We start from the raw sequence: 26,671 nt of genomic DNA, 5'->3' as shown, positions 1-26,671 counted from the left end.
CCTTACCTGTATGTATGACTGTACCTGTATGACTGTACCTGTATGTATGACCGTACCTGTATGTATGACAGTACCTGTATGTATGACCATACCTGTATGTATGACCATACATGTATGTATGACCGTACCTGTATGTATGACCGTACCTGTATATATGACCGTACCTGTATGTATGACCGTACCTGTATATATGACCGTACCTGTATGTATGACCGTACCTGTATGTATGACCGTACCTGTATATATGACCGTACCTGTATGTATGACCGTACCTGTATGTATGACCGTACCTGTATGACCATACCTGTATGTATCAGTTTGTATTATATCCATTGCTACACACCAATTGTCTACTTCATGTATATCATGTATATATGAACAAAGCATTATTGCCTAGCATTACTGACTGTAATAAAACAAATATATTTTATATAATATATTCAGTCATATTTCACAACAAAATGGTTAATGACTCCAGGTTCTGTCAAATATACACAACTTAACATACTTCAACTTTACTAAATTTTAAAAGACTGGTGCATTGATGAATGTGGTATCCCCAATATATATAATACAGAACAATTTATCTATTGATGAATGTGGTATCCCCAATATATGTAATACAGAACAATTTATCTTTTTATGCAATCATAACAAGTATAATTGTTAGAGGCACTGCTACATATATCCCCCAAACGACCCCCACAAATCTTATGGTGGTAGTTGATATTGCTAAAGTGTATATGTAATGCCACACAATACCTGTTATACCAAATTTGATCAAAATCAGACAATATCTCAATTTTGATCAATCTGAGGTCACCTTACGTCCAGCTGACAGATTGATCGATTGAAAGAACAAAAATACTCCTACACACAGCTCATCTTACATGAACACTTATGTTAAATTTCATTGAATTCTGCCAGGACAGTTTTCGAAAAAAAAGTTGGCAACCTCATTAGCAGAAGAAAGCGGAAGAAAAAACAATTATTTTTATAATTATCAAAGATAGATCAAAACCAATATGTCCCGATTTTCATCAAAGATAACAGTTAATCTTTCAAATTAGATAGCTACTAAATATGAATAGAGGTGGATGAGAAAACAAGGATTATTGTGATAGAAATATATATTATAACGCCTTTTTATCACTTCAGCAACATAACACTTCATTCATATTATATAAATTATGAGGACAATTATGTACTTAACCCTTTCAACCCTAAGAAACTTAAGTGGACTCTGCCATTCATTCATCATTTGAAGTCCAATATGGTCAATAGGGGTGAAAGGGTTAATGCCATATAGATAAATTCAGAGAAATTAAATCCATGGATTATACTGACAGGAGATACAAACTGGTGTAAAATTCATCTTTTCTTTAAAATAACAGCATAATATATATCTTCCTCATCTTTCCTTACAATAACAGTATAATATCTTACTCATCTTTTCTTTACAATAACAGTATAATATCTTCCGAATGTTTTAAATATATTCGGTGATTGATGTATTTGAGGTAAACTTTACCATTAAAGGGAGATAACAACCAACGAGAGGAAGCACCTTCGTAAAATTCTCAACAAATATAACTGTACTGGATTTATTCACAAGATTCCATAGATTTCACCAGTCAGTAGATTTGACAAGTTAAGCTGTTCATGGTAAAAAATCATGACATCATACAATTGTCAACAAATGTTACAAGTTTCACTTCATGCATATACATATACAAATGTAGTACCATAAATTGTTTTCATATCAGATTTCATGAATTCAGTTTTTACTTTTGCAGGCCATGCTAGGCAACAATTTAACTTCAAGATAAGTTTCCTAAAATCTCATACAATGTAAGAAATTAAATCAAGATTAAGATATTTTTTTAGAACACAAGTCAGAAAACTGATATTTTTTAGAACAAAAGTCAGAAAACTGATATTTTTCAGAAAAAAAAGTCGTAAAACTGATATTTTTCAGAACAAAAGTCAGAAAATTGATATTTGTTAGAACATAAGTCAGAAAAACTGACATATTGACAGCTTTTAAAGTCGCATTATGACATCAACAAAAGCTGCATTATGACGTCAAAATCAAATCTGACTAGTGTTTAGAATTTGTATTGTTTAACGTCTACTATCAATAGACTGGCATAGCCATCAAAAATCTCTCCAGGATACATAAGAATAGAGATATATACAAAAAAAAAAAAACATTACCTGGTGAATTCAGTGGATAGATTGTCATAGGTGAATTATGTGATAAATAGAAAATTTTGCTATTTCCTCATTACGAACACAAAATGATCAAATTATTTTAATCATCATGTATTTATTAGAATGATTTTAAGCAAAGTTTTGTACTAATCTGTGTTAGTGTCATTTTCATACATCGTTTCCGGGACCTCCTTGACATTGTTTTTGGTCAAATTTTTTCATGCGCAAAATATACAGATAGAAGTTTTTTTCCAGCATTTTCAGCCCCAAAAAATACCTTAACAATTTAATTACACAGGTTTTTACAGTACATGAACTATACCTCGGTGTAGGTATGTAGATAGGCTCGGTCAAAGTTACAAAATAACAATTACCTGAAAGGTGTAACCTTGAATGTTTGTAATATCAGCTCAATAGTATATTTCTCCAAACCCAAACATCAATCATTGGTATTTATTGGGAATTTCAATACATAACTTTTAAGAGAAAATAAAAACTGATGAAAACTGATCAGAATCACACATTAGATATTCCTTTGAAAGGTTTTTTATGCATTGAAGATTTGTCATTGAATGAATTAAATTATTTACAGCTACACAATGTGTTTGTAGTATATACAGTGAATAGACCTTATTTATCCAGTAATAAGCACATGTAGCCCACTCATAAAGAAACTGGCCCAAAGTAGCAGGTAATGAGGGCATTGTTTGACAATAGCATATACAGTTAAACTTTCTTATGATGAACGAGCTTGGTACAAATTACCAGTATTAGTTATAAACCTGAAATAAGGCTGCAACCTAGCTATTTTTTTATCCTACTAAAAATTTTGGATATCATGAACTATTTGGTCACATGGTTTTACTGTAATAGCATTGCTAGTGATGTGTATTTGATATGGATGGGCTTATCAGAAAGCATGGGCTTATTACCAGACATGGGCTTATCACCAGGCATGAGCTTATCACCAGGCAAGGGCTCATCATCAAGTATGAGCTTGTCACCCTTCATGGTCTTATTACCAGACATGGCTTTATCACCAGGCATGGGCTTACTATCGGACATGAGCTTATTACCAGACATGGGCTTATTACCAGACATGGGCTTATCACCAGGCATGAGCTTATTACCAGACATGGGCTTATTACCAGACATGAGCTTATTACCAGACATGGGCTTATTGCCAGGTTAATTCTCTATATAATTTTGTCGCACATTCAGGTAGAGCTTCCTCACAATGAATCACAGCCTCACTATGGAATTAAACTAGATGTATTGGTCACAAAGTCTCACAGCCACACAAATTCACTCACTGTTAGTATGGACTCTGTCCAGTTTGATAATGAAACAATTCAGCACTTTCTATTGTAACAGTGTAACATTCATCCTCAAAATACAAGGTTTCTGCTCCAGCCACACAAACATCTTCAGTAATATTACAATATGTATGGTTTACCAACGACAGGCAGAAGGTAAATAAGACTGAACCCTTGGATTCTGAAGGTGCACAGTATAATATCATATGTAGTGTAAACTTCTATAGATGTCCGTTTCTTCCATCATAATCTCATAAATGAATGTACTTCAATCACCGTTTAAACAATGACACTTCCACTGCATTCCACTCAAGAAGAAACCTTTTCAGAACAGCCAATGAAACGTCTTTGAATACAGCCAATCAAGTGTCTTTGAATTAAGCCAATCAAATTTCTTTGGATTTCCTGCATTAAGAGCTGGTTTCCATGACGACGGCTGACAATATCTCAGTGAAGGACACTACTTACATCCCATATCTGTAAAACAATAAAATAATAACAATAGCAAATTATAATTTCTTTAAATTTCAAAATATTTTATTGTCAACACAACAAGTATAAATTTACATTGAATATCATACAGAATTGGTGTTGGCAAAAGGGATTGGACAACAGGCTCAGCCTATATTAGTCCTTTCCTAAAATTATAATAATAACAATAGAATATTATAATAATAACAATAGAATATTATAATAATTACAATAGCATAGTATCATAATAACAATAGCATATTATAATATTAACAATAGCATATTACATGATAGAAATAACTCTAAATCTCTAAATGAAATTTGCAACAATTTTTTTTTTCTTCAAATTTGCTCATTCCCTCCCTTTTTTCCAATTTCCCAAAGAACAACATATCAATTTGGTGTGGCCTAACAATAACATATTTTAATAAAATAGATCCCAGAGGGATCTTGGCGCCAACAATTTAATTATCTTTATTGGTTCTATGTCAGACTGATCTTCTCTCAACTTTTCCCATCTTCCTATTTTCTAAATCATCTGATTACAAGAACAAGAGGAACCCACACATGAAGTTTGAGGAATAGCAATAAGTAATAATTAAGAAATAGCGATAATAAATTTAAATTCACAAACTCCAAGATGGCCTCCTGTTGGCCATTTTGATTTTCTGACCGGAAATTTAAATTTAAATGGTACAACTAGACACCAAGAGGAACCTACACATTTAAGTTTGAGGAATATCTTATTTCATGGGGTTAATTAGCAGCAGTTTACACCTGCAGACATACACCTTCCAGTAATTCTACAGTGATTTCATGAGGTTGATTCGAAGTAATGATGCAACATGCCCCCCCCCCCCTCCCTCCAACACACACACACAATCCCCAATAAGAATAATAAACAATAAACTACACAACAGAAATTGTTATCGCCTTTTAACAGTTTTGTTGTGGGTGTCAATACTTACTTTGACAACCTTATCCTTGCCCACTGTGAGTAGCCGCTTGCGGTGTTCCTCCAAATGTATGTAAACTATACTATGTTTACTGTCATGGAATGTTGCTAAGGGAGCCCGTCTGTAAGACAAACAAAAGCTTCATCAGCAACACCTACTTATTACTTACAAAAAAAAAAAACAAGGGCAATTCACAACACTTTCCAGTTTACAGGACCGGAATTGTATAAATTTCCATGTGAAGTCTTCCATAAATTTACAATATATCTTTCAAGCATTGATTCAGACATTTGCTATTCCTCACAAAAATAAAACAGTTTTGTCAAAACTTGAAAACTTCTTCTATAATTTTTTAATTAAAAATTGCAATATCTGTGTACAAATAAGACTTCTTTTATGATCAATTTTTGACCAGATCTCTTTGTTTTTCTGGCATGATTAACATTTTGTTGTCTCTGTGTTAATATTTACATTTGCCTAAATAAATTAACCAAAACAAAGTGTTGTCTATGAGAGTTTAACTGACACCCAAAGCATGCCATGATTCCAGTGCGTAAGAATACATGTACAATGTGAACAAAGATGGCGGCCAATGTGAATCGAACTCTGAACTCCTGAGTGACAAAACACAAGAAATTTGAAACAACTTTAAAACTTAATGATATAATATCGACAAAAACACATCAAATAAAGAAAATATGATAATAAATAAAACATTGTGAAAACCAATATCATTATTTTTGTCGTTTTTGTATGCACTATTTTGTGTGGCAATCTGCACGTGAGAAGAAAGGCTGTTCCAGTTTTGAAACGGTGATTTCGCGATTGACGATAAGGCGGGAAATTTAAATTAGAAGTCGAAACCAACATATTTTTTAAATAAAAACAATTCATCAAGCGTAAATATAAGCATTCAACTGTCTTGATATGGCATCTCTGCTCGATATAAATGACAGAGCTTTGCAGACAAACATGTCATACTGCGCTAGCAGAGATGCCATATCAAGACAGTTTAATGCTTAAATTTTTATAATTCTAAGTAGATCGGTTAATGAAGTACCAATGGAAAGGTCTTGTCACAACTAAGGTACAAATATAAGAAATACCAAAGTTGTAGCAATAGTAATACCACAACACCGTTTTATCAAAAGTTTAACCTAGATGTCTAACGACAACGCCACCAATGCCGGAGGTTGTAGTTTACTGTAACCGACCTCCTCAACCCTGTTGCCGAGGGATAAAACTGAAGGGCTGATATGATATACTTTTTTTTATTAAGAGGAAACTTCTCTCTGGACAGTTAGGGTTTGTCACAGTTGACAGACTCTTTTAATTAACTCCTAGGGGTAAATAAGTGTCACTGACAATAGCTAATATGCCCTTTGTTGAATCTGTATACAGCACTAGTGTTAGTCAGAATTTGAAGCTTCAAATCGATGCACTTCATGCGAAAATCGTGCGTCAAATTAAATTTTGTTGCGTCAATGACCCGAGGTCTCGGGGTTAATGTATGCCACTTAATTAAGCCACGCGGGAGAAAACTGGAGAATTTAATCAAATTTGGGACCTGCGCAGGTCATTAATTTCAAACTGGAAAATTTGGTTTCTGTATTGAATATTCAGGAGTCTCCAGTCCAATGCGGGAAACTTGACAGGTATGGGTATGTACATTGTGAACTCCATGCAGGTTGAAATCGCTATACTCACTCCTCATCGGTAATACTATCATGGCAGTGATCACATACTCGGACTTCATACTCGAATCCCATCGGAGGGTAGCTGGATTTTTTACTACTACATTTGGCACATATCGCTTTCCCGCATTTCCTACAATGATGCTGAAATCCGTAAAACATTTAGATATTATCGTCATTTAACAAATAACAGCAGCAGCAATGACAGATACCAGCCTGGGGATGGATTTTAAAAGATTCGTTATTACCTTATTATATAAATATGTAGATTCAGTATGACAACTATATAATTATGAGGGTTCACTATGACAACTATATAAATAAGAAAATTCACTATTACCTAATTACATATAAATATGTAGATTCACTATTATCTAATTACATTAATATATAGATTCACTATTATCTAATTACATATAAATATATAGATTCACTTTCACTTAATTATATAAATATGTAGATTCACATTTACTTAATTATATAAATAAAAATTTATGTAGATTCACTATTTCCTAATTATATAAATATATAGATTCACTATTATCTTATTAAATATAAATATGTAGATTCAATATTACCTAATTATATAAATAATAAAATATGTAGATTCACTATTACCTAATTATATAAATATGTAGATTCACTGTTACCTAATTAGATAAATATGTAGATTCACTGTTACCTAATCATATAAATATGTAGATTCACTATCACCTAATCATATAAATATGTAGATTCACTATTACCTAATTATATAAATATGTAGATTTAAATAATTCACCTGTCTAATCCCTATCGTACGCTCCTCCCACATCTTTTTAACATTCCAGAAAAATGGTGCTTTACATTTTTCACAGCTATCGTTCTCTGTCCACGTAGGAGTCTGATTTAACAGAAAAAATTACAGACATTGAATATCATACAAACATGAAATTTTATACACAGATTCAAAATTGCAATGAAGTTATGAAATTTATGAAAACAAATTAAGAGATCAGTATTATATATAATTTCTCCTAAAAATAACAAATGAAATCAACATTCTCATGAAAATATGAGAAACAAATAGGTGGGTTATCAAAGTAGACAGATATATTAAAGGGACATCACAGTAAAAACGTTGTAATTTTCAATGAATGTACGTGTTTTGTTCCTTTCCAGTTATGTTTCTGTGCTGTCCCAATGTTCACAGTGGATCCTCATGTCCAGCTTGACCACTTGATTTAGTTGGGAATCCCCCTCTAAATTTAGCGCGGAAATTATTTTTAAATCATCACGTAACTGTTTTGAAATCGAGGCAACACAAACACACGATAGTTTACAAGGCGAATTAGATTAGTTGGACAACGATATTATACAGTGGTTTAAATGTTAAATAACACATTCTGTATATATTCCGGCACATATATTTATGTGTAAATAAGTGTAAACACCGTACATATAGTATAGTGACAGTAGCGATGTACTGGTACAGACTGTATAAATATTACCGAGTTTGAGTAAATATTACCGAGATTGTCATGACCTACTATCCAGCAATCAAGCAGAATACGAGCAGCGTCCATATTACTGCTGTTTTCATGTTTGAACTGTATTGTACTGCTTCCCCAGTTTAATTCTAGGATTGTGTTTGACCCATTTTCCAATTATTCTCTTCATTGCGGAAGCTGTTATCGTTTTCAACCGCAGTCGATTCACATTGGAAGCCATTTTTGTTTTCAAGTGTTTTAGTGTGTTGTGCGCATGCGTGTTATCGTATATGTCACAAAATTTGCATATTCAGACTATTGATCAATGAATTGTAATAACCTTTTTATAATTAATAATTGATGTTTTTTATATACATATATCATCAAATTCGAATGGTTATTGTTCATAAGGATATTTTTTTTAAAGATATACCCAATAATATGAACAAATACAAAATAAAAATTGGTTTACCGTGATGTCCCTTTAATGATAATACTAAAAAGTACCTGTGGATACATGCTGATATCAACTCTAATTAACATTCTTGTATCAATGACAACAATATTGATGATATGAATAACCATGGTAACGGAAAATTAAATATTCCTCTGTAAATACTAGCATCAGCAATAGAACTTCTTTTTAATGCCATCAGTTGAGGGGATAGATATTACTGTTGGGTCAGGAGTTTTGAGTTCGATTCTTAGCAGAGACAATAATTATAATTTACTATGTGCTCTATAGCTGTTACCATATACAGGATCAATAAATATTTCCTTTACACAAAATTTGATCTGATTTAACTAAAAAAGCACCAAAAGAAATCTCAATCTTTCTGTTTCTTCAGTAGTCAAGTAAATGTAATGTTGGAAGGACGGATAAATTAATTGGGGTAAAATTGTAAAAATTAACAGGATGAATATTGATTACCTCTATTCTTTTAACGTCCATACTCCAGATACCTAATACGGTATCATCTCCTCCAGATATCAACTGTTTACAACCGGACGCGTAAGCTAATGCCGCAACTTTGTCACTGTGAAACAAAAGTGAAAATGTTATCAACTAACTGATAAAGTACAGATATAATTTTTCACTGTAAAATATTTATTTCATTCTGTTTTCCATCAGTACAGCTTGTATTTTGCAGTTTCGTTATAGTTGACACACAAACTATATCAGATAGCCCGCACTGGCCGAAAACCTATACAGACAGATAGCCTGCACCTGCAAATAACCCACACTGGCAGACCGACAGCCCACACCAGCAGATAACCCACACCAGCAGATAACCAACACCAGCAGATAACTCACACCAGCAGACAGACAGCCCATCCTGACAGATAGCCCACACCGGCAGATAGCCCACACCAGCAGATAGCCAGCACCAGCAGATAACTCACACCGGCAGATAACCCACACCAGCAGAGAGCCCACACCAGCAGATAACACACACCAGCAGATGTCCACACCAGCAGATAGCCCACATCACAGCAGATAGCCCACACAAGCAGATAACCCACACCAGCAGATAGCCCACACCAGCAGATAGCCCACACCAGCAGATAACCAACACTGGCAGATAACCCACACCAGCAGATAACCCACACCTGCAGATAGGCCACACCAGCAGATAGGCCACACCGGCAGATAGGCCACACCGACAGATAACCAACACCAGTAGATAGCCCACACCAGTAGAGAGCCCACACCGGCAGATAGCCCACACAAGCAGATAGGCCACACCGGCAGATAGCCCGCACCGGGAGATAGCCCGCACTGGGAGATAGCCCGCACCGGCAGATAGCCCACACCAGCAGATAGCCCACACTGGCAAATAGCCCACACTGGCAGAGAGTGCACACCAGCAGAGAGCCCACACCAGCAGATAGCCTGCACCGACAGATAGCCTGCACCAGCAGATAACCCACACCAGCAGACAGCCCACACTGACAGGTAACCAACACCAGGAGATAGCCCACACCAGCAGATAAATATAACCCGCACCGGCAGATAACCCACACCGACAGATAACCCACACCAGCAGATAGCCCACACTGACAGGTAACAAACACCAGCAGAGAGCCCACACCGGCAAATAACCCGCACCGGCAGATAACCCACACCGACAGATAGGCCTCACCAGCAGATAACCCACACCGGCAGATAGGCCACACCAGCAGATAACCCACACCGGCAGATAACCCACACCAGCAGATAACCCACACTGACAGATAACCAACACCGACAGATAACCCACACTGACAGATAACCCACACTGACAGATAACCCACACCAGCAGAGAGCCCACACCAGCAAATAGGCCACACCGACAGATAACCAACACCAGTAGATAGGCCACACCAGCAGATAACCCACACCGGCAGATAACCCACACCAGCAGATAACCCACACTGACAGATAACCAACACCGACAGATAACCCACACTGACAGATAACCCACACTGATAGATAACCCACACCAGCAGAGAGCCCACACCAGCAAATAGGCCACACCGACAGATAACCAACACCAGTAGATAGCCCACACCAGCAGAGAGCCCACACCGGCAGATAGCCCACACAAGCAGATAGGCCACACCAGCAGATAGCCCGCACCGGCAGATAGCCTGCACCGGCAGATAGCCCACACTGGCAGATAACCCACACCGGCAGATAACCCACACCGGCAGATAGCCCACACCAGCAGATAACCCACACCAGCAAATAGCACACACTGGCAGATAGCCCACACCAGCAGAGAGCCCACACTGGCAGATAGGCCACACCGGCAGATAGCCCACACCGGCAGAGAGCCCACACCGGCAGAGAGCCCACACCAGCAGAGAGCCCACACCAGCAGATAACACACACCAGCAGATAGCCTGCACCAGCAGATAACCCACACCAGCAGATAGGCCACACCGGTAGATAGCCCACACCGGCAGAGAGCCCACACCAGCAGAGAGCCCACACCAGCTGATAACACACACCAGCAGACAGCCCACACTGACAGGTAACCAACACCAGGAGATAGCCCACACCAGCAGATAAATATAACCCGCACCGGCAGATAACCCACACCGACAGATAGCCCACACCAGCAGATAGCCCACACTGACAGGTAACAAAACACCAGCAGAGAGCCCACACCGGCAGATAACCCACACCAGCAGATAACACACACCAGCAGATAGCCCGCACCGGCAGATAGCCCACACCAGCAGATAGGCCACACCAGCAGATAGGCCACACCGGCAGATAACCCACACCAGCAGATAGCCCACACCAGCAGATAGCCCACACCAGCAGATAAACCAACACTGGCAGATAACCCACACCAGCAGATAACCCACACCAGCAGATAGCCCACACCAGCAGATAGGCCACACCGGCAGATAGGCCACACCGACAGATAACCAACACCAGTAGATAGCCCACACCAGTAGAGAGCCCACACCGGCATATAGCCCACACAAGCAGATAGGCCACACCGGCAGATAGCCCGCACCGGGAGATAGCCCGCACTGGGAGATAGCCCGCACCGGCAGATAGCCCACACCAGCAGATAGCCCACACTGGCAAATAGCCCACACTGGCAGATAACCCACACCAGCAGATAGCCCACACCGGCAGATAGCCTACACCAGCAGATAGGCCACACCGGCAGATAGCCCACACCAGCAGAGAGCCCACACCAGCAGAGAACCCACACCAGCAGATAACACACACCAGCAGATAGCCCACACCGGCAGATAGGCCACACCGGCAGATAGCCCACACCGGCAGAGAGCCCACACCAGCAAATAGGCCACACCGACAGATAACCAACACCAGTAGATAGCCCGCACCGGCAGATAGCCTGCACCGGCAGATAGCCCACACTGGCAGATAACCCACACCGGCAGATAACCCACACCGGCAGATAGCCCACACCAGCAGATAACCCACACCAGCAAATAGCACACACTGGCAGATAGCCCACACCAGCAGAGAGCCCACACTGGCAGATAGCCCACACCAGCAGATAACCAACACTGGCAGATAACCCACACCAGCAGATAACCCACACCAGCAGATAGGCCACACCAGCAGATAGGCCACACCGGCAGATAGGCCACACCGACAGATAACCAACACCAGTAGATAGCCCACACCAGTAGAGAGCCCACACCGGCAGATAGCCCACACAAGCAGATAGGCCACACCGGCAGATAGCCCGCACCGGGAGATAGCCCGCACTGGGAGATAGCCCGCACCGGCAGATAGCCCACACCAGCAGATAGCCCACACTGGCAAATAGCCCACACTGGCAGAGAGTGCACACCAGCAGAGAGCCCACACCAGCAGATAGCCTGCACCGACAGATAGCCTGCACCAGCAGATAACCCACACCAGCAGACAGCCCACACTGACAGGTAACCAACACCAGGAGATAGCCCACACCAGCAGATAAATATAACCCGCACCGGCAGATAACCCACACCGACAGATAACCCACACCAGCAGATAGCCCACACTGACAGGTAACAAACACCAGCAGAGAGCCCACACCGGCAAATAACCCGCACCGGCAGATAACCCACACCGACAGATAGGCCACACCAGCAGATAACCCACACCGGCAGATAGGCCACACCAGCAGATAACCCACACCGGCAGATAACCCACACCAGCAGATAACCCACACTGACAGATAACCAACACCGACAGATAACCCACACTGACAGATAACCCACACTGACAGATAACCCACACCAGCAGAGAGCCCACACCAGCAAATAGGCCACACCGACAGATAACCAACACCAGTAGATAGGCCACACCAGCAGATAACCCACACCGGCAGATAACCCACACCAGCAGATAACCCACACTGACAGATAACCAACACCGACAGATAACCCACACTGACAGATAACCCACACTGATAGATAACCCACACCAGCAGAGAGCCCACACCAGCAAATAGGCCACACCGACAGATAACCAACACCAGTAGATAGCCCGCACCGGCAGATAGCCTGCACCGGCAGATAGCCCACACTGGCAGATAACCCACACCGGCAGATAACCCACACCGGCAGATAGCCCACACCAGCAGATAACCCACACCAGCAAATAGCACACACTGGCAGATAGCCCACACCAGCAGAGAGCCCACACTGGCAGATAGGCCACACCGGCAGATAGCCCACACCGGCAGAGAGCCCACACCGGCAGAGAGCCCACACCAGCAGAGAGCCCACACCAGCAGATAACACACACCAGCAGATAGCCTGCACCAGCAGATAACCCACACCAGCAGATAGGCCACACCGGTAGATAGCCCACACCGGCAGAGAGCCCACACCAGCAGAGAGCCCACACCAGCTGATAACACACACCAGCAGACAGCCCACACTGACAGGTAACCAACACCAGGAGATAGCCCACACCAGCAGATAAATATAACCCGCACCGGCAGATAACCCACACCGACAGATAGCCCACACCAGCAGATAGCCCACACTGACAGGTAACAAAACACCAGCAGAGAGCCCACACCGGCAGATAACCCACACCAGCAGATAACACACACCAGCAGATAGCCCGCACCGGCAGATAGCCCACACCAGCAGATAGGCCACACCAGCAGATAGGCCACACCGGCAGATAACCCACACCTGCAGATAACCCACACCAGCAGATAACCCACACTGACAGATAACCAACACCGACAGATAACCCACACTGACAGATAACCCACACCAGCAGAGAGCCCACACCAGCAGATAACCCACACTGACAGATAACCAACACCGACAGATAACCCACACTGACAGATAACCCACACCAGCAGAGAGCCCACACCAGCAGATAACCCACACTGACAGATAACCAACACCGACAGATAATCCACACTGGCAGATAACCCACACCAGCAGAGAGCCCACACCAGCAGATAATCCACACTGGCAGATAACCCACACTGACAGATAACCCACACTGACAGATAACCCACACCAGCAGAGAGCCCACATTGACAGATAGCCCACACCGGCAGATAACCCACACCGACAGATAACCCACACCAGCAGATAGCCCACACTGACAGGTAACAAACACCAGCAGAGAGCCCACACCGGCAAATAACCCGCACCGGCAGATAACCCACACCGACAGATAGGCCACACCAGCAGATAACCCACACCGGCAGATAGGCCACACCAGCAGATAACCCACACCGGCAGATAACCCACACCAGCAGATAACCCACACTGACAGATAACCAACACCGACAGATAACCCACACTGACAGATAACCCACACTGACAGATAACCCACACCAGCAGAGAGCCCACACCAGCAAATAGGCCACACCGACAGATAACCAACACCAGTAGATAGGCCACACCAGCAGATAACCCACACCGGCAGATAACCCACACCAGCAGATAACCCACACTGACAGATAACCAACACCGACAGATAACCCACACTGACAGATAACCCACACTGATAGATAACCCACACCAGCAGAGAGCCCACACCAGCAAATAGGCCACACCGACAGATAACCAACACCAGTAGATAGCCCGCACCGGCAGATAGCCTGCACCGGCAGATAGCCCACACTGGCAGATAACCCACACCGGCAGATAACCCACACCGGCAGATAGCCAACACCGACAGATAACCCACACTGACAGATAACCCACACTGACAGATAACCCACACCGGCAGATAACCCACACCGGCAGATAGCCCACACCAGCAGATAACCCACACCAGCAAATAGCACACACTGGCAGATAGCCCACACCAGCAGAGAGCCCACACTGGCAGATAGGCCACACCGGCAGATAGCCCACACCGGCAGAGAGCCCACACCGGCAGAGAGCCCACACCAGCAGAGAGCCCACACCAGCAGATAACACACACCAGCAGATAGCCTGCACCAGCAGATAACCCACACCAGCAGATAGGCCACACCGGTAGATAGCCCACACCGGCAGAGAGCCCACACCAGCAGAGAGCCCACACCAGCTGATAACACACACCAGCAGACAGCCCACACTGACAGGTAACCAACACCAGGAGATAGCCCACACCAGCAGATAAATATAACCCGCACCGGCAGATAACCCACACCGACAGATAGCCCACACCAGCAGATAGCCCACACTGACAGGTAACAAAACACCAGCAGAGAGCCCACACCGGCAGATAACCCACACCAGCAGATAACACACACCAGCAGATAGCCCGCACCGGCAGATAGCCCACACCAGCAGATAGGCCACACCAGCAGATAGGCCACACCGGCAGATAACCCACACCTGCAGATAACCCACACCAGCAGATAACCCACACTGACAGATAACCAACACCGACAGATAACCCACACTGACAGATAACCCACACCAGCAGAGAGCCCACACCAGCAGATAACCCACACTGACAGATAACCAACACCGACAGATAACCCACACTGACAGATAACCCACACCAGCAGAGAGCCCACACCAGCAGATAACCCACACTGACAGATAACCAACACCGACAGATAATCCACACTGGCAGATAACCCACACTGACAGATAACCCACACTGACAGATAACCCACACCAGCAGAGAGCCCACACTGACAGATAGCCCACACTGACAGATAACCCACACTGACAGATAACCCACACCAGCAGAGAGCCCACACCAGCAGATAATCCACACTGGCAGATAACCCACACTGACAGATAACCCACACTGACAGATAACCCACACCAGCAGAGAGCCCACATTGACAGATAGCCCACACTGACAGATAACCCACACTGACAGATAACCCACACCAGCAGATAACCCACACTGACAGATAACCAACACCGACAGATAACCCACACTGACAGATAACCCACACCAGCAGAGAGCCCACACCAGCAGATAATCCACACTGGCAGATAACCCACACTGACAGATAACCCACACTGACAGATAACCCACACCAGCAGAGAGCCCACATTGACAGATAGCCCACACTGACAGATAACCCACACTGACAGATAACCCACACCAGCAGAGAGCCCACACTGACAGATAGCCCACACTGACAGGTAACCAACACTGGCAGATAGCCCACACCAGCAGATAGCCCGCACCAGCAGATAGCCCGCACCAGTAGATAGCCCACACCGGCAGATAGCCCATGGGTATATAATATAACAAGTCAATATACATTATATACATTTATTATATGTCCTGAACCAACATATTTTCTATTGAATTTCTCACGACCGTCAACAGTGATGACTAAACCCAATTCTCTTTCGATTTTTTATTTGTTTGTAAACCAGGAAACAAAAACAATGTACAGTATTACTAAATTTTTCTACATTTACATAAAAAAAATCCATAGAATTCCTTAGCACTGTAAAGTTCCAAAGTAAGAAATATTTATTACCATAAACAAATATAGCTATAACTTCTGTACAGAAGATCATTCAAACTTACTGGTGACCTTGAAGTTCAAAGGCCGTGCCTTGCCGTCCCCCTATATCCCAAACTATGACGGACTGGTCGAAACTTCCGGAGAACAGGAGGCTCTTCTCCGCATCCCAGGCCAGTGATCGGACACTTCCTGTACACATTATTATCGTATTTTAAACTTGACAGATGTTTGTTTTTGTTTGTATTTATATATATGTGACATTCTGTTATGTATTTTGATTGTGATTATTTTATTTTAGAAAAAAAAACATATCAATTAAAACATAGGTTTTCCTCCGGATACTCCGGTTTCTTTTAAGAGGGGGAAAACTCATGTGTTTGTTGATATGCTTTACTTGATTTGCAATTGTTGAAAAACGATTATTTTTAAATATCATGAATTTTTTATTTAATTTAAAATTACTGAAAATAATGTAGATTTAGTGAATTTTTTTTTACATATTGGCTAGAAAACACAATGAAATTCAACTCATTACAAGTTAAAAATTTGTGTATAAAAGTTTGATTTTTGCTGGGTCGAATTATCAACTGTGTTTCTTAAATTTAAAAGTTTAAACAAATTTAATACATGGATATTTATTTAATGGAAATCATTAAACAGCTTATAAATAATTCCTTGTATTCATATGAATTTCAAGATATATTTTAAACGATTTTCTATATCTTTGAAAGTAACAAGAAATTAAACTCCTTTAAAGTAACAAGCGTATAGTTTGGTTTTAAATCATGAACATTGAAAATTAAAAAATTCATATATTTTTTTGTGATCATATTTCAATATTGTATTATATGACAGAATTATTTCGAACAGAAATTAACAAATTTAATTTGATTAATGCTAAAAAGACAACAAAGATTGAAGTAAAATATAGGTAAAATTAGAAAATTACCTGAATGTCCTTTCAGAGTAACAATAAATTCAAAATTGCTGTTACTAATCTTTAACACAGAAATCTGACCAGAGTAATCACCAACAAATGCATACTTTGATTGTTCGTCAAATCTTCGGGGAATTAAGGATCATATCATCGAAATAATCATTACAAACAATGAAATCAATGACAATTTATTTAAGTAGACACTCAATACTTTACGCTGTGTCTGGGCTGTAATAAGGTAGAGAATGTGAAAATAACTCACGAAGGCCTGTATACAGTAAGAAATTGGTGGGACACTCTACCTAAGAATAACAGGAAAATAACTTACGAAGGCCTGTATACAGTAGGAAATTGGTGGGACTCACCACCTTAACCGGAAAATAACTTACCAAGGCCTGTATACAGTAGGAAATTGGTGGGACACTCTACCTTAACCGGAAAATAACTTACCAAGGCCTGTATACAGTAGGAAATTGGTGGGACACTCTACCTTAACAGGAAAATAACTTACTAAGGCTAGTATACAGTAGGAAATTGGTGGGACATTCTACCTTAACAGGAAAATAACTTAATTATGAAGGCCTGTATACCTTAAGGGGAAAATAACTTAATTATGAAGGCCTGTATACCTTAAGGGGAAAATAACTTAATTACGAAGACCTGTCTATGATAGGAACCTTGTGGACCACTTTATGTTTAGGTCGAGACAAACATTATTCTACCGATCTGCATCACAGATCATTTTTCATTTCAGTGAAATATTCCATTATCTGTTAACTTCACTTCAGCTTAACTAAGTTAATATATCTCTGTTATCTAATCCTTGAGACGATTTCCTTATTAAGTGTTTTGTTATTTTACCATAGCCTGCCGTCAGCAGCATAAAATTTCAAAATTATGGCCATCTTTTTTTCAAAACAGGAAAAAAACGTTTTGTCTGTTTTGTCTGCTGTGTCTAGTGCTGTCTGTATTGTCTGGTCAGTTACGACTAGAAATAAAGGATACTCGAGACAAAGACACCAGGCGTTAGCCAAGTAGCCACCTAATCGTCTCCCCGTCTCTGAGCAGTGCCACTGGAAGTATTTATCCCGGCCACAACTCAACACCCACTCACAGTTCACCGAAAACTTCACACCATTGACACGACTCTGATGAGCTGCAAAACAAGTCGGACAATTGAGAAAATATTTATCTAAGTTGAATCGGTGACGTGGAAGGGGATCACAAATATCCTGAAATTAGTTTCTCTATAAGACCACTGCCAATTAAGAGTATACTTGTATTTTTCATCGCCGAAACAGTCATGTCAGACAATTTATTGGTGGCAGGAAAATAGTCAGACAATTTATTGGTGTCAGGAAAATAGTCAGACAATTTATTGGTGGCAGGAAAATAGTCAGACAATTTATTGGTGGCAGGAAAATAGTCAGACAATTTATTGGTGGCAGGAAAATAGTGTAACTTGTCACATAATACTGATGACATGGCCTAAAAGCTACTTATATGTACATGTCTATTCAATAATAAATCTAAGTATTTTTCCAATAAAATACCAATGCACTAGTATGTTTTGTATCTTAATTTTTTCTACTTTTACAAAGTTATTTTTGAATGACTGATTCCTGATGGTAGGATAATCATTAATATATGTATCTTAATGTTTCATTTAATATTTATTTTTTTAATTTTTTTTTTCCAGACCAATGCAGACAAAAAAAAAATTCAATCATTGTGTGATCCATAACAATTAGTTAATTTTACCAAATTTCCCAATAACTAATGAAGCACAGTTTTTCCAAGCTTACAGTTTTATTGTTTCACCAGTTCATATCTTAGTATCAATATCAGAATCTAGCTACCCAGTAGGTAGATCTTACCTAGATAATCTCGTACATGTGTTGTCTTGTTAAAGTCTTCAGCCATCAGGAACTCCTACATACAAAAAAAATTATTTTAACATACAATGCCCTTACTGAATCTTTGCTGCACACAAACAAGAATTACACATGTATATGTCTCATCCATCCTGCTTTAAAGGCAAACACAAAAATTCACTAAAATTTCAGTATTTTTTTCCAAAAACAACTGAAAAACTTCCATATAATAGTATGGAAGCACCCTGTATACATTACATGTGTAAATACTGATGAAATGCAAAACAATTATAAATCAAAATCAATAATTCTCAAAATTCACTTAAATATGCATGACTATAATTTTTACCCCGAAAATCACTCTTTCTGAAAAGTAAGAAGAAATACATCTGAATCTGATATTATATAGAATTTACTCTAATTTGACTATAAACTAAGTCAGATTGAGAAGTGTTAAAGATTTCATATCAATTTCTAAACATCTAAGGTTTTTAACCCAAAAATACAACAAACAAATCAATACAATCTGTATGGTGTGTTGAGATGTCTATACTACAATCCAACTACATGTTCTGACCTAAACATAAAATTTGTTAAGTCCAATCCTAGGAATATTACTGTAATTGTTCGACTGTACAACCCTAGGAATATTATCGTAATTGTTCTGTTATCCATATAAATATTACCGTAATTGTTCTGTTATCCAACCCTAGAAATATTACCGTAATTGTTCTGTTATCCAACCCTATAAATATTACCGTAATTGTTCCATTGTCCAACCCTATAAATATTACCGTAATTGTTCTGTTATCCTTATAAATATTAACGTAATTGTTCTGTTATCCAACCCTATAAATATTACCGTAATTATTTCATTGTCCATGCAGCCCTAATGATATCACTGTAATTGCTCTTTTATCCAACCCTATAAATATTACTGTAATTGTTCTGTTTTCCAACCTTAATTATCGATATTACCATAAATGTTCCACTGTCCAACCCTATAAATATTACCGTAATTGTTCCATTGTCCAATCCTATAAATAATCTCCTTGTCACTCCATTGTAAGCAAGAGAAGAGGCCGCAGCTGGAAATATAAAAAAATACATTATTCTCACAATATTTTCAAACATAGTAAATTTTATTTCTGAACACATACAGTACATGTAAAAGGACAACTCTATGAATTTGACTAATTTCATCATAGTAATCTAAAAAGAAATTACATTAAAACTCACTTGTGTCAAACAGATGGAATTAAATACATCAGATGAATCTTTGTTCGGCCCCGATTTTGTTCCTTTATCTTTGTAAATTAAACACAAATGTTTCAAACACTGTACTTATACTTTTAATTTCACATAAATGAATTTTGGTTTGTCATGCGTTTTAAATACTCTCGTAAAACATTATTATTGCAGCCAGGACTGCAGCAAGAAATGAAATAATCTGACTCGTTTCAATCATTGTCTTTCAATTTAGCAACAATTTGACAAGGATGTCTCATGATAATCAAAATGTAATTAGTGTTTACATTTTAAAATGTTTACAAAACTTCATTCAGAAACAGATGTTTACTAATGCAATATTTAATCAAGCATGTCTGATATCACACACAATGTTGTACAAATGTATTTCGATACAATCAAATTGACAAACTCATCATAATCCACTAACGATAATGAAGACCTTGCATATTGATTTGGATATTAAAGGGTATTCCTCATTTGCACATCAGAAACATGCACAATTTCAATTGATGAAATCTATATCAGAACGATGATCATACAAGTGTTTGTGCCTACAAGTAATGAAATTAACGCCAAAATGTACAGGGGATGCCGTATCATATAGAAATACACTGTAACATATATTTTTGTGGTAATTAGTGATACTTTGGTTGAATTAAAAAATTTCATAACTTAATAATCGAAGAAATTTGGTTTATCTTGAGAGTAAAACTGACTTATTAATGTAAAGATTATAACTTCTACTATTTAGAAAAAATATAAATTTTCCAGTAAGTTGAATTTTGACAACCTAAACTTTATTCAAATGAAGGAATGCCCCTTTAATGGACACTGTGCGGAATCCAAATTGATTCAAATCAATTTTGACATTTTATTTTTGTTTTATATATAGGGAATGTTAACATTCCAAATAATGTATTTTTTCTGCTCTATACATTCATTGTATCAAATACTATAAAAAAAATTGTTTTACCTGGCATAGTGTGACAAATACTTGGCCAATATTGACCGGTGTCTCTTTTCAACCAAACACGAAGTGTTCTGAAACACAAAGAAATTAATTAGGACAATTTATAAATATGATTCTTAATTTAAACAACTTAAGTGCAATAATAAATTAGCTCACTAATATTATTTGTCATTGAAAATAATAAAAGAAACCTCAATAAGTGCATAATCATATTTTTTGCGGATGGCGTTCAATGTGAAACATGCTAAAATCAGATTACCATGATAAAAACCATGCTAAAACATGTATATTTACAGTACTCCCATGTGACCATTCACTTAAATTTTTGATTGTTTGTGTGAATAAATATTTTCCAATAACAATTTTGATGCAATTTTTTTATATAGCATAGCTGGACTGAGAAAAATATGCTAAGAATAGGATTTTGTTTTCTTTTATTCCATGTCATATCAATTAATTTTACTATGAAAATAAACTGTATTAATTACATGCAAGAGACATTTATCAATTGGTTTGGTTTATTTTGTTAAACGTCCTATTAACAGCCAGGGTCATTCAAGGACGTGTCTGGTTTTGGAGGTGGGGGAAAGCCAGAGTACCCGGAGAAAAACCACCGACCTACAGTCAGAACCAGGCAACTACCCCTCAAAAGTTTCGAACTCACAACTCAGAGATGGAGGGCTAGTGATAAATTGTCACGACAATTGTCTCTGTTTGTGTAATGGTAAGTAATTCATGTAGGAACTTTATATTATCCTTTGAGAAACTGGACCCACAACATTCATTGATTTACAGATAGAAAATTAACAATAGATAGTATGTGTGTAATAGGAGTGGAAAAATGCACGGCCAGACCGGGGTTCGAACCCGGGACCTCCGAACACTAGCCGGATGCTCTACCGATTGAGCTTCGTGGTCGCCAATGATCGACCCGGTCCAGTTCCGCTACACTCTTCCCTCCTATTTTTTTTAAGTCTTCGACCCCGAAGACTTCACAACTCACAACCCAGGTTCGGGTATCCCCTTGTCAAGTATTCACCTCACTTGAAACAAGGTTTGGTCACAGGCACCAAATGTAATAGGAGTGGAAAAATGCACGGCAAGACTGGGGGTTCGAACCCGGGACCTCCGAATACTAGCCGGATGCTCTACCGATTGAGCTACCTGGTCGCCGATGATCGACCCAGTTATACATTGGTATGCTGTCTGGCTGGAAAGTAACTATCAGAGGAAAGCTTCTAGAATTTCTGAACTATACATAAATTTCTGAATTTATAAATCCTCAAACTGAGCTGATAATTCTATATATCGTTAGTCAGTTTGTCACCAACCATATTAATTCTGCTATAAAGCTTGGACCACACATTATACTGAGCTTAATTTTATTGCAGACTCCAGCTTTAGTGCTGTATATAACAAGTTATTTCCCTGTGAACTCAGGGCTTTTTCTGGGGGCTTTTTGGGGCCGTTAATGAGCCCCATTCCAATTGAAATTATTTCATATTTAAGCCAAATTCCCCAAATCAGCAGTTTACTCTTGAAAAAATCTTTCCCAATTCACCAATTTTCTTCCCAAAATGCGACAAAAATGCCCTTTCCCAAACCAGTGAGAAAAAGCCCTGGAACTATAACATTGTTTTATGAATGTCCTATAGAGCTTGTCTTTTGCATTACCAGGATAAAGAACCACCGATTTATTCAGAGATAAAAAATAAAGTGACATCCAACAGGGATGCCTTGCATATAAATTGTGGACCATGGGTCAATTATGGCTTAAATTGTACATTCTAATGTAGCCATGCAGTGTTTCCTCTAGATCTGGCCCAGACACCATGTCTGTCCTACACCGGACATGGTGTCTTCTGGCGTAGACACCAGCTATGCCTGACTGTCCTACACAAGACATGCATGCAAGTTGCCTGAGCCAAAGGAAACTCTGACTAGTTACAATTTGGATACACAATTCAGTATTCTATATACCAAATACACTATCAAGTCATTTCCCACAAAAAATGATCATTTTTGCCTTATATTTTTTCATTAAGTATTGTTTTTTTGATATCATAGTAACATGGATAAATTACCGGTATATAGCGAAACGTACAGTAGTCTTCACGAAACCCGGATACAGACTCTTTAAAACTCTCTTATAATGTACCTAAGAATTTTCCGATATGGATGTAGCTACATTATTCTGTCTGTCGGCTATTGTTTATATCAAAAGAGAGACGTGGATATGGTTTCAGTTTTATATAAAACAAAAATACTAGTTCCGTCCTCCTCCAGAGTTGACACAATAAAAACAAACAAAGAGAGAAGCTGAGGTAGGCGTAATCAGTCAGATTCAGCTGCTTGTAACTTCCGGGATGCAGAGAAGAAAAAAAACGTTTTCGAGACGGGTTACTCACTTGTCATCGCTGACTGTGATAACACCGTCCTCCCTGGGGATGATAACAGCCATATTGACGTCATCGTTGAATCCCTCTAATTTACTCAGCAGTACAGGTTTCCTGACATTCCCCTGCTTATTTGGGGGCACTGGCTTGATTTCTGCTGCCATCTTGTTATCATCACGTGATTACACAGCTTTGTAAACTTCCGGTTCAGTATTAAAAACTACTTCCTGTCTAAGATTTTGGCGGGAATTTATGAAAAAAATTATGTTTTGCGTGGTAAGTTTAGTTTTTTTCTGATATTTCTTTCAACTAAGATGACTTGAACAATTTCTTCAAGAGCTCAACTCAATCCTTTTTAACTTTTTATGGAATAGTAAGGTAGATAAAGTAAAGAGAGATATTATAACACAAAATTATCATGAAGGGGGTCTGAAAATGGTAAATGTAAAACTATTTATTGATTCATTGAAACTTAGCTGGGTAAGGCGGTTGCTTAAAAAAACATGCAAATGGCAAATTATTTTTGAATCACACACTGATATACAAAAATTATCAACATGTGGTAGCGAGTTTATTGAGGAATGTCGAACAAATTGTAAGAATAAATTCTGGAAAGATGTTTTAAAAGCATGGAAACAATTTATTGATGCTGAGGGGGTGAAAGAAAAAATAAAAAGGCTGACAGGTACATTGACAATACCTCTTTGGTATAATAAAAGTATAACTATTGGAGGGAAGAAAGTCTTTTACAAGTCCTGGCATAACAGAGGTGTAACAATAATTAATGATTTGGTAAAAGATCCTGGTACAAGTTCCTTCTATACATTTCAAGAATTTAAAGAGATATATCAGCTCAATACAAACTTTCTTCAATTTCAGGGTGTAATCTCAGCTGTCAAAGTACTTTTAACGAGGCTGAATGTTGAGAATCACACGAAAATAGTATATCCAGTTATTCCCAATAATATATTATTGTTCATGAAAAGTGTCAAAGGGACAAAGGATCTTTATAATATTATGGTAAAAAATGCTCTTATATCAACTGGTAGAAGAAAATGGGAAGAATCATTTGAAGATATTGAATTGAATTGGGTCAATATTTATAATAATCCTGTCAAGGTTACGAAAAGCACAAAATTACAATGGTTCCAGTATAGGATAGTTCAAAATATTTTAACGACAAATTCGTTTTTATTCAAAGTGGGATTAGTAAATAATCCAATATGTAATTTATGTAATCGTGAAAGAGAAACTATCGTTCATATTTTATGGGAATGTAGAGAAACTCAGAGATTTTTGAGACACTTTTGGATGCGCTGTATATCCCATTTCAATACAATAAACAAAGTTTTCTTTTTGGTGTGTTTTTAAATAATAGATATTCTCCTTTAAATAGAATAGACAATGAAATTTTGATAATAATTAAGTTTTTTATATACAAAACAAGATGCTTGCATAAAGTCTTAAGTCCTCATGCCTTAATCAATTCAATTAAAGGACATTACATATTTCAAAAGTATATAGCCAATAGTAAAGGTGAAGGTGCACAGCTGAAATGTGAAAATGAATGGAAAAAATGGGAAAAACTTATTGAACTATCTGATAGTTAATTTTCTTTAAAATTTTGATTTAGTGTGCTAATATATGATAATACATGTATTATTATGTATGTAAATATACATGCGTACCTTGTATATGCTTGTATGTAAACTACTTCTCCCTACTTGAGCTGCTGGATACTGGAGTTTATATGTTTATGGTACCACTTGAATAAATAACAATTGAAATCAATGTTAATTATCAAAATGCTTTTGTGATCTCTTGTCTAGTCTCTCTCTCTCTCTCTCTATCTCTCTATCTCTCTCTCTCTCTCTCTCTCTCTCTCTCTCTCTCTCTCTCTCTCTCTCTCAGGTAGATGTGGGTATGATATTGTTTTGAATGCGTATGTATGTTTTGTGTGTAAATGCTAGGTGTAGTTGGTGTAATCAGTGTGGAGCCTGGTTAATCGTGCCGATGGCTCAGTTGACGTGGCAAGAGTTGATATGACCAACACAGAAGCTGAACCCTCGACAGGATTGATCAGGCTACCAGGAAACTGAATATGTATGTGTGTGTGTGTGGGCGCATGTTTATCAGAATATATATACAAGTATAGGAGTATGTATGGTTTTTTTTATGTATTTATCTCCTTGTTTAATTGATGATGATGATTAGTATGATGTTGAGTATGATGATAAGATTACAATGATGATGATTATGATGATGAGATTATGATGGTGATGAATATGATGATATGATGATGATGATGATGATTAGCATGATGATAAGAGTACAATGATGATGATTATGATGATGATGATGAAGAAGATGATGAGATTTGGATGATTGCTATGATGATGATGAGATTATGATGATGAGTACTATGATGATGCTGATTACTATGATGATGATGAGATTATGATGGTGATGAATACGATGAATATGATGATGATATTTTGATGTTGATTACTATGATGATGTTGATTACTATGATGATGATGATTACTATGATGATGATGAGGTTATGATGATGATTACTATGATGATGAGATTATGATGATGATTACTATGATGATGATGAGATTATGATGGTGATGAATATGATGAATATAATGATGATATGTTGATGTTGATTACTATGATGATGATGATTAC

The 26,671-nt window shown here is 38.7% G+C and overlaps 1 protein-coding gene across 1 annotated transcript; it reads right to left on the bottom strand.

Annotated features, from left to right (window-relative positions):
* Nucleotides 1-1,034: 1,034 nt before the first annotated feature.
* On the bottom strand, nt 1,035-24,152 carry LOC117342544 (WD repeat and FYVE domain-containing protein 2-like). Its single transcript, XM_033904725.1, has 12 exons — nt 23,990-24,152; nt 21,585-21,652; nt 20,375-20,448; nt 19,364-19,418; nt 18,492-18,642; nt 17,499-17,611; nt 16,612-16,738; nt 9,052-9,157; nt 7,433-7,534; nt 6,665-6,795; nt 4,970-5,078; nt 1,035-4,007 (listed from the first exon to the last, which is right to left on the bottom strand). Exons 1-12 carry the CDS (start codon nt 24,139-24,141, stop codon nt 3,978-3,980), a joined length of 1,218 nt encoding a protein of 405 aa, XP_033760616.1. The 5' UTR covers nt 24,142-24,152; the 3' UTR covers nt 1,035-3,977.
* Nucleotides 24,153-26,671: the final 2,519 nt, after the last annotated feature.

Source organism: Pecten maximus, chromosome 14 (genome assembly GCF_902652985.1).
Source record: "Pecten maximus chromosome 14, xPecMax1.1, whole genome shotgun sequence".
Classification (NCBI taxonomy): Eukaryota; Metazoa; Mollusca; class Bivalvia; order Pectinida; family Pectinidae; genus Pecten; species Pecten maximus.
This window is presented reverse-complemented; position numbering and strand designations above follow the sequence as displayed.